General features: G+C 38.9%; 1 protein-coding gene across 3 annotated transcripts in view; it reads right to left on the reverse strand.

Moving 5' to 3' along the window:
- The window catches only part of scai (suppressor of cancer cell invasion), a 38,522-nt gene that overhangs the window by 24,813 nt on the left and 3,449 nt on the right, over positions 1-10,260 (reverse strand). For 2 of the 3 annotated variants that reach the window (XM_046067158.1, XM_046067157.1), the window contains 5 exons: positions 8,508-8,632; positions 3,245-3,340; positions 2,828-2,914; positions 1,226-1,324; positions 475-571 (listed from right to left, as the gene is read on the reverse strand). In XM_046067158.1, the coding sequence (XP_045923114.1) occupies positions 475-571; positions 1,226-1,324; positions 2,828-2,914; positions 3,245-3,340; positions 8,508-8,614 (486 nt within the window). In that variant the 5' untranslated portion in view covers positions 8,615-8,632. Of the gene's footprint in view, positions 1-474; positions 572-1,225; positions 1,325-2,827; positions 2,915-3,244; positions 3,341-8,507; positions 8,633-9,982; positions 10,225-10,260 lie in introns of those variants that run through there. The other variant, XM_046067156.1, reaches the window with a different exon arrangement.

A 10,260-nucleotide genomic window follows, 5' to 3' on the forward strand; every position in this document is an offset into this window, starting at 1 on the left:
GTTTCTCAGATGTGGTGTTTGTAAAAACTTCTGAAGCCGAGCTGAAGATATAAAGCTCGACTCAGTGAAAGCATGCAGCTCTGTGGCTGTTCGTGACTCCAATCAGCCACTTAAGGATCTGCTCTCTAAAATCATACTAAAAAGGTGCCTGCCCTGTGGGCGGGGCCCGTGACTGGTGCTAGCACAGACAAAATTCATCATCCACCAGGTCCATGTGTGACTGTAAGCGAAGAGTTTTTGAGGAATGGTGAGCTAAGGTGCATGTTAGGTCTAATCTTTTCCACAGTCTAATTTAAGCATTTCGTCCTGCCTACAGGACTTCTTAAAGAAATCCCATTATCTTACTTTTATGTGAGAGGTTGTGGCAGTCTGTCAGATAAGCAAGACTGGTGTACTGCTGTCTAAATTTCACATAATGAGACACTGAAATTAATGCTACATGAGGTACACAGGTGGGGGGGGGATCTTCCATACCTTCACCAAAACTTTGACTAGATCCAGCTTGTTCAGCAGTAGACAGACGACAATGTAGCGAGCATAATATCGAAGCTTCTTCACTACTAATTCTGGCCTGATAAAAAGACAAGAGAACACAATATGAACTTCTAAAGTCAGTAATCTAAGGATTACAATTCTAATTTCTATATGTCTGATGATTTTCTATTTTCTTTTTATCAACAAATCCCTTGACAACAATGATTTGATTCCACTAACAAGTCCTGTGTGTGTATCACAGCCTGTTCCTTCATCACCATGAACACAGTTTCTTTCGACTGACATACATCCCGCTGCCCCAAATACTCACTACAGTATCATATGTGGATTCATCCGCTGCAGAAAATAGTCCCAAACAAATGCACTGTTTATTCCCATTTGAGTGGTGTTTGATTAAAACCACAGGGGCCAGATGTTTAAGGAATTCACAAAAAATACCTTATAATCACAAAATGTTTTGAGGATGAAGATTTTCAGTAGGAACCAATGATCTTGCAGTTCAAAGACTACAGAACAGAGAAGTCTTTTCAAGGGATTTGTTGAAAATAACAAAAATATAGAATATCGCCAGTCATATCCTCCACTTTAAATTTGCTAAACATATTCATTATACAGAATGAGTGCATTTGACTCAGTTTTTAAACACAAATGAAAACTAAATAAATCTTTTTGTTTAAAAACTCCAGAAAAACACTTTATTATATACCAAGCAAAGGCATTTACAACGTACCTGTCCTCTTTGTTGACCTGAAAGTAATAGGAGCGCTGACGGATGGCTGAGTAGAATGAAAAAGCCTCATTCAGGTAACTTGTTTCTGAGGTACGAAGGCTGTCAATCAGGATTAGAAAGTAGAAGGTGTATTGGTATATATAGTATAAGAAGCACATTTCAATCCATTCATAGCATTTCAATACACTGGAAAACATTTCATTCAGTTATACCAAACTACAAACTGAAATGTATCAAATATAGCAAAAATTAACATTTGAGGAAGACTGTAGAAATGTGTAATAATACACATTATCTAGTCTGTTATTTTTGCCTTAAGATGAAAGTTAGAAAAATCAATATTCATTTCAGGAAATGTTTATAGTCCTCATACACAAAAATCCAAGGGTCAATTAGCATAATCAACACCCTTGCAACTTGTCCTGCTCTGTTTGTGGGCAAGTTTCATTCACAAAAATGCAAAGAGTAAAAAGAAGAATTTCATGTGTCAAGATGACATAATTCAGCTGCCAACGACGTGTCACAAGAGCAACGCTGTAGTGTGAAAGAATTAAAGAAGAAAGGATTTTACATAAAGTTAGATGCTAAAAAAATCTTTCTAAAGCAAAGAAGTCCATGACTAATATGAGAGGTGATCAAGGGGCAAATCAGAGATATTAGACCAGGTGATGTACTCTGTCGGGTGCAACAGAGGATCATACTGGAAAATTGCATAAAGACCCTGAGGTCGCTGCTGAAGTGAGCAAATTTTCCTACAAATTACTGAACTGTGCAAGTTTCTGTGCCCAAATATGCCAATTATGAAATCATAAAAACTAAATCACCTCTCAGAGGCAAGCCACGATGATAATAATATGATGAACTGAATATTAATTAAGAGTGTTTTGCCCTGTGGAGAAAAGTAGACTGAAGATGACACATGTGACAGGTCTGGACCACCGTAAATTATTTGTACCTAATACAAAATTTTAAGTATGAGAAAATTGGTGAATGCAGAACAAATCTGTTCGTACGACTGCTTAACATATCCTGCTATCTGACAAACATACTTTCCTCCCACATTAAACATTTCAAATTCTGCATTGTATGCCAGTGTTTTTTTCTGTCCCAGCAAAAATACTATTTTATAGTCACTAGTTGTAATATGCCAGCTTTGCCTATGTTACTTTTCCAGATGTTTGACCCTGAACTGTAGTTAGGACCGCACTGGTTTCTTAGACTAATTTAGCCTGGCTCGTAGCTAGTAACATATAGCCAGACATCTCCACACTTTGTTTTAGCGCTGTGCCAACTGGAGAGACTAACGCTAGAATCTAGCTAAGAACATGTGTCCCATATTTCTTATCTTCCTAGAGTGACAACTATCCAACAAAAGGAAATAAGAAAGCAAATCTTTTCAGTTAGTGGCACATTAACTCTGGCCCCTTAGCGTAACTTAGAAGCCCTGAACACAAATGTTGAAATTTAACAAACTTAAATTTTATTTAACTTACATTAATGGATGATTAAAGAATATTGGCTTTTTTCTATTCTAACAATAACTGTTTAAAAACAGACAACAGTGAGACAGTGACTGATTGGTCGAGACACAGTTTGACTTACTAGTAGTGGTAATAAAGCTGTCCAATTTTGGATGCAACTTCCCCAATCTGCCATCTCTTCAAGCCATACCGACTGTCCAGAACCTGCCTGTCAATAAAGGAAAACATATAATACTGAGCACGAGACAATGGAATAATTCATGTGACAGAACATCTGGCAAATGTCAATGGCAATGACAATTATCACTTATCACATGTGGATCAGTATTTGTGTTAATAACTAAGAAACATATACTGTGTCACAATTTGGCCCCATTTAAATTCATTTGCATCACATTAAATGGGAATATGGCGAAAACCAGTCCTAACAAGTTTTACAGTAAATACTTTTCCTCATTCTTGCCGCTGAATTAATTCAACTAAAAATGCGACTGCTGAATCATAACCCCACCCTCCACTAATAAGAGATAGAAATAACCTGTGCTGCTGCTGGAATTTCCACAGCTTAGTGTAGACATCAAATGTCCGTCCAAAGTAGGACTGCCACTGCTTGTGTCCATACTGAGGAAGGTCTCTGCAGTAAAGAGCAAAATAAAGGTCAGAGGAGGTGAGAAAAGAGAAACAGTCACATACATCTTAAATGCTCTCAGCTCTACAAAACACTCCGTCTGCAATTAAAAGAGAAGTCAAACATTTGGGGACATACAGTTTTTAGCAGTCACGGCGCTTTAGTTTCTTTGGGTCTGGAGGGTTTTCAGACATTTATTCTGACTCTTTACAAATGATCTCAGTGAATAGGTGTGTATTTAGGAGACCTGAACTTTTAGTTCTTTCAAGTGAAGCACACATCTGCAGTGAATTTGTACATACAAGTAAATGCATTCAATTACAATGTAAAGATACACATTTGATGCATACTTGTTTTAAACACAAGTAGATCTTTGGACTCACAATCACTTGGCTTTATGACCTGTAGATTATTCTACATACACATTGCAGTAGATTAATGTCCATTTTGCCCTTTGTAGAACTCAAGAACCAATTCCCAGTTCCATTCAATTTTCCAATTCAGAATGTCAGTAGCAGAAGAACTCCACAACACAAAAGTTATCACCAAATTAGCACTGCATTACTATGCACTCCAGAAACTGTCCGACGGTCAGCATGTGAAAGGGCCTCTGTGCAAGGTAGCCTTTCAGGACGCGCGTATCCAGTATGTCTGTCATGCCAGCTGATTTCATGGGCACCAGGATTTATTGAAAGAAGAAGCCTGTCCACAGCTCCAAGTCGGGTACCACTGATCTGGCTCTTTTTCAGAGGAGGCTATTTCCTCCTCCAAGGCCGCCTTCTCTGTGGGGGTTGGGTAGCCAGTGGGACATGCACAACCTGGATTAGAAGAAGACAGTACTGGAGGGCGCAGGCAGGCCAAAACACGTAACGAGGATCTTGACAGGACTCTGAGGAAGATGTCAGCAACACCGAATGATGATAAGTTAATGTTTCGCTGAGTGCTGTGACTGTACTCATGATGGATGAGTGAAAAATGGTCTCAGTTGTGTTTCACAGGGCTGTGACTTTACTGAATAATCTATTGTTGAAGAGATGGTTCTCATATTTCTGCTGACATTTCCCCACAGGAAAGATTTTACATTAAAGGCTGTAAAACCTGGGATCAAATGTTAGCCCACTGATCAGTGTACTTACCTTAACAACTTACGAACAATCAAAATTACAAAAAAAACGTCACCAAATGTATTTCTGTCATTTCACAAGGGTCTGAATATGTAAGCTCTTTGAAATGGGTGCTTTGAGCTGATGATCTAGTCATTCTGTCAGTGATTCAAATATGACGAGAACACATCATTTCTGACTAATACACCACAAACAGTGTGTCACGCTCAGCTCAGACCACAAACAGAACAAACTACACTGAACAAAATTATAGACAACAGTTTTGCCCCCATTCATCATGAGCTTGACTCAAAGATCTAAGACTTTCTCTATGTACACAAAAGGCCTATTTCTCTCAAATATTGTTCACAAATCTCTCACAATCTTTAGTAAATCAAAGACACAGGGTAAAAAACAGGGAGCAGTTCATCTAATCTATCTAATCAATTTATCACTCCAGCTCAGAGCCTGGTCCTTTTCTTTCTCTCATCCGTATTGTCCTGCTTGGCTCACAACCAGATGACAGGTTCACTGGCTCCCGCTACTCCAGATGGCCAATCTGTCTGTTTGGACTCCACAGTGTTTCTGAGCTTATTGTGATATGCACTGTGACAATATCACAACAAAAACATCCAAAATGCTGAATAACTGAAAGCATTATTTAAGAGTCAATCTGAGGCCTTTAACTTGGCATGAATTTAAAGATTTTGAATTTGTAGGAGCATCCAGGTAACCCTTTCTAAAACCATGGTGCATACGAACACTGGTACAGTTTCAAGTTGGAAACGAGCCCGTGTGCTCCAGAGGAGGGCATTTTTTAGATGCATCCTACATTTGTTCTGGAATCAGTGTCAGCAGCAAAGCAGTGCCTTCTCAGCAATCGCAGTCCTTTAAATGAACAAAACAATAATAATAAAATTTTAGCTTTCCTAAAGTTACAAAAGAACACAGCCACGCAGATTTACCAGAGAAAAAGTGTCTCTCCTTTACTCTATAATCTGAGGCTCACAACCTGCTGCTCTCTCAGCAGGTAAGGTGGCTGATCATAACACTGATGAATAGAAATTCTGGTATTCACAATAATATGTAAATATATGGTAGATTAACTGGAATTTCAATAATTCTAATTAAATATGCAATACATCCCCGGCAAGCAAACACTTATATTATAAAGACGTTTTCATTTTAAAATTACATAAACAAAATTTAATTGAGACCATTTCCTGGATTAAACATACCATTTTACTTTGTATTCCTACGCATGAGCGCAACTTGGTTGTGGACTGTATAACACTGCCGAAAATCAGCTGTTTGGGTCAGAAAGGTCCAAATACCTACAAATAAATCAAAGGACTTTCCACACAACCAGTAAAGAAATGCTTAGGATTGTTTTGTTTCATTTTGAATATACCACTGCAGCACACATTTCCAACACACACCCACATCTACTGCCTATTTATTGTACAAGTTTTCCATATCTTTTGTGACCCGTTCAGTGTCCTTCTGCAAAAGATCTTGTTCTTTATACTCTGGTTTGAAAAAGTGTCCCCTTCTCTAAATTGAACAGTATTTCATCATTGTGGTCATCACTCATTTAAATTTTTCTTTCATTCGTTGTCTCTTTTATAAATCACTGAAAGTCTGACCCAAAAAGCTGATCTCTGGCAGCCCTAGTGCGCGGCCAAGTTACACTTATGCTAAGATGTTATCACCCCGCTGCCTGCTGAGAGACCGCCAACTAAAGCCATGTCGCCATGTGGGACCGAGCGCACTGTGTCTCCCTCCTCCCCTCCACAGCAACAGAACCAGCAGGTGAAACTTTACTTTTCCCAAGATGCTATAGATTACTAAGAGTAATTAAGAAATGTTAGGTCATAAGCAGGATATCCCATCACTGTGGAAATGAGTTGCTGAATGGTGCCTTCAGTGAATTTCACTGGTTAAGGTCAAAGTGTTTTCACTCGTGTTTCCACAAATGAATAGATCTTACTGTCTGGTATACGGTGGTCTTCATTCAGTTAATGAGTATTGTGTATTTGTGGCACTAATGCATTTATTAGTTGTTCATCACTAGATTCATTAAATTTATTCATGAACTCATGTGGTTTGCGTGTGTGGTCAATGTACACAAGTCAAGAACTTAGTAGCAACCTCCAGGATTGAGACTGAATTAAATAAATAAATAATCACGTTCCCTTTTTTAAGGGTGGTGCCCTGAGGGTAATTTAAAGCAAGTTAAATTCTCGTATTTAGTATTAATATTGAAGTTGAGTGCAATCACTTTACCAATGAATGTGGTAACGCTACATCATTTGGTTCCCCTTTGAGGCTTATTAATTCTCGTTCTCGTTGGTGTCGCCTTTGCGGTACATGCTACAGTGTATAACTGTGACAGTGGAGCATCAATCAATCTACAACCAGTCACAAATGGTGTAAATAGGTCAGCGATGCTCAGCTGATAATTGCTTCAATTCCATAATGAGAAGAAAAAAGGTTTCAATTTCCAGATCAGGAAAGTAGTCAAAGTATCCACAAATAGTACGAGCACAGATATGTTAACATGTACGTTAACATTTGTGTCTGAGGAAGAAACTCTAGAGCCACTAAAGCAAATAAACAAGGGGGATCCAATTCTGTTATTTATAACGTATTACATTTTATGGGGGAAAGTCACAACAGTGGGGGAATTTTCTAAGTAGGCTTAATTCAGGTAACAGGTGAGGTACAGGTCATATACACGTCACTAACTGTCCCCAGAAGTACACCGATCCTTAGACAGAGCTCTTTGCCTCTGTCCCTCTACCTGTCACGGTGACAACAGCTGGCTGATAGGGAGACACTGTTGTTCAGGCTCAAGGCTTGGAGTCTCGTACATTTATAGACACTCCGTCTCCGCTTAGAATGTGACACATGAGACCTGTGGATCCACTTCTAGCGGGAGATCGTACCCGATCAACACAAGTTAAACAATGCAGAAACACGTGTTCAGGGCGCTGAGTGGGAGTGAAAGAGGCACCATTCTCCCTTTTACAAGTCAGTGTAGCATCAAAATGATTTTAATGCTGTTATTTTAAGATCCAATAGTTGCATAATTTTCCTTTAAGCGGTGATGGAACTAAATTACATTTAATAATTGGTTTCTGCTCCTCAGCAGACAAGAGGAGTGTGAGCTCAAAATGCAGACTTTTTCAAACAACAGTCACTCTTTCTGAAAACACCTCACAATATCTTCCTTTTACAATATGTAGTGGGTGGAGGCGTGTGAAGTCAGAGGTTCTTCAACAACAATAAACTTGAAAACATGTGAATGCTATATTGATATGGATCTAGTAAATAACACAATATTATGAAATTGGTTATCAGGCTTCCCAAATTAATAGCAGTCAAAGAAAGTAAATAAAAGATTAGAAATGGAAAGTGGAATCCCCATCCTAACTAGAAATTACACCCTTGATTCTAATGTCTCAACTTGGGATCTGCAGACACTGAGTACCAATCCAATATCATTGTTCTTTTCCCCCCAAAGATTTTTAAATCTGTACACCTTACAGAAGAAATTAATTATTTTCATCAGAGGTAATCGCAGGAATTCAGCATCCCACCCTCACGGAATGAATGTAACTAAAGTTAAATGAATTTTACACTGACAAATAAACTGGGTCTGTGGCATCATGGCTGATACACAATCTGCTCAACAGGTGAATATAACTGTTAGGTTGTGACCTGAGTGGGTGAACTCTAGTAAAGTAGGATGTTCTACACACCCAAACATTTTTATGTTAAGCCCCCAACCCCACAGATTGAATTCTTACCAATCATTAATATTGGGGGAGCAATAAATAAAGACGAGCCTTGAACTCAACATAAATAAAACAAATGATTCAGGTTAGCACAATAGCATCAGCAAACACTTAACACACTCTACATAATCATGTTCATTCAACTTAATTCCTCTCCATATATTCCCCTGGTCATCCATACCCATCCATTGCCAAAAGCAGCCACTGGAAGGGAATGTTTGATTACAAAATGCAGCCCAGCAGGAGACCAGAGAATAAGTTTAAACTGACCTTAGCCCATTGAAGAGTTGTTTGGACTTGTCCAGAAGATAGCAGAAATCTGTGACAGTCTTCCTTTCGCCTAATGGAATATCATCCTCAGTCTCAGCTCCAGTCATGACACTGACTTTTCTCACCTGATTATAAACAAAAAGAAATACTGTGTATAGATACTGCTTAAAAACATATACTGGTTAAAATTATTAAAAATATTGTAACCAGTGTCTACCAGACCAAGGTACCATTTGTACAAATGTCAACTTGTGACACACTTACAAGAGATTCATTACAACTAGTAACCAGAACCTGCTGACTTCTAACATACTGATATCCATAAAAGACGTTGCTGGTTGTAAATTTCTGCGTGTCTTACAGGTGCCCTACTTAAGTATGAATAGAAATAAGAAACTATAGAGGAAATGTGTCACATGGTCACCTTTTTTAGGTTGACCTGGGCTGTCCCAGATTTCATTTTCACAGTGGTTACAACCTCCAGTTTGCTAAGATGGATGTGCAATCAGGTCAAGGCAGCACACAGCCTGGTCACAATGTTCAGCTAATGCTGTGCCTTATCAAAATCATTTTCAGCTAACGTAAAGTTTATTCTGTCAAGGAAATGATGAGTATAGATTCATAGCTACCAGGGTGTCTAAGATGGGGTCTGTGTGTGACTATGTATGATGGACAAAAGCTGACAGTGTCGCCAGAGAAAGTCTGTAGGATAACCTTCTGTACATTATGTGTCCCATCGCTAACAATGCAATAAATCTAAAATCTTCATCTTATCTTGTTATCATTCCTAAACACCTATGTGTCTTTTGCTCTAAACTGATAAAATATGCAGTAATGAATATTTGTCTATAAGTTAGACATCTGACAGCCCTCATTCAGTTTACAGAAAGGTCTCTTTAACAAGACATTTACAGGACGTTTGCGGACGCAATGATTGGAGGAAAAGCCTCTAATGAGCCCTCCGCCACAAGACAAAATAAATACACCAAAGACCTCTGACTGAAAGAGGTTTGAAGACAATCATGTCACTACAGATATGCATTAAAAAATCACGACTACTCGGTCATGGGAAGCTGGTGCTTTGTTCCTTATAAGCAATATTTAATATCGTTAATTAGCCAACTCAGCTATATGTTGATAGTAATTAACTCGGTAACATTAATCTAACGTTACATAACTAAGGTTAGCTATTAATGAGACCAATCTTAATTGGCCATAAGATATAAGTTAGCTATTTCTCTGAAACGTTATCTAACGTTAGCAGCCTTCAATCACCGCCAACATCGTTAAATTTGAGTAGGGAACCACACCGTTAACGTCACAATAAAATAAAATAATAATGTCTGGATAAAGACGATAACCAGTGGTAAGTTAGCCAAAACGTGTCATTTAATAAAAACAGGTCACAGACTCACATAGCCTGTCTGCAGCAGCTTTAACCACCTCTGCACCTCTAACGTTACATTTCTTCTTACCTCCCGAAGCGGCTAACGTTAACGTTGATGGACACAAGTACCACAGTGATGCTCCTCAAAAACCAGCGCAAAAGCCACGACACGCTCTGTGGGTGAAAAGCGACCTTCTTGGCATCTCACTGTGTCACTGGCACTGGACGCTGTCTAGCGAGCCTGTCTGCTAAAACCTAAACGCTACTCTATATAAAAGGTTGTTGTCCTGTGAGAGGCAAGAAGGCAGGAAGAGGCAGGGAGAGGACAGCCTCCGCCCCACTTTCATGCCCACTCTAGCCGGCTAG

Source organism: Micropterus dolomieu, linkage group LG13 (genome assembly GCF_021292245.1).
Source record: "Micropterus dolomieu isolate WLL.071019.BEF.003 ecotype Adirondacks linkage group LG13, ASM2129224v1, whole genome shotgun sequence".
NCBI classification, from domain to species: domain Eukaryota; kingdom Metazoa; phylum Chordata; class Actinopteri; order Centrarchiformes; family Centrarchidae; genus Micropterus; species Micropterus dolomieu.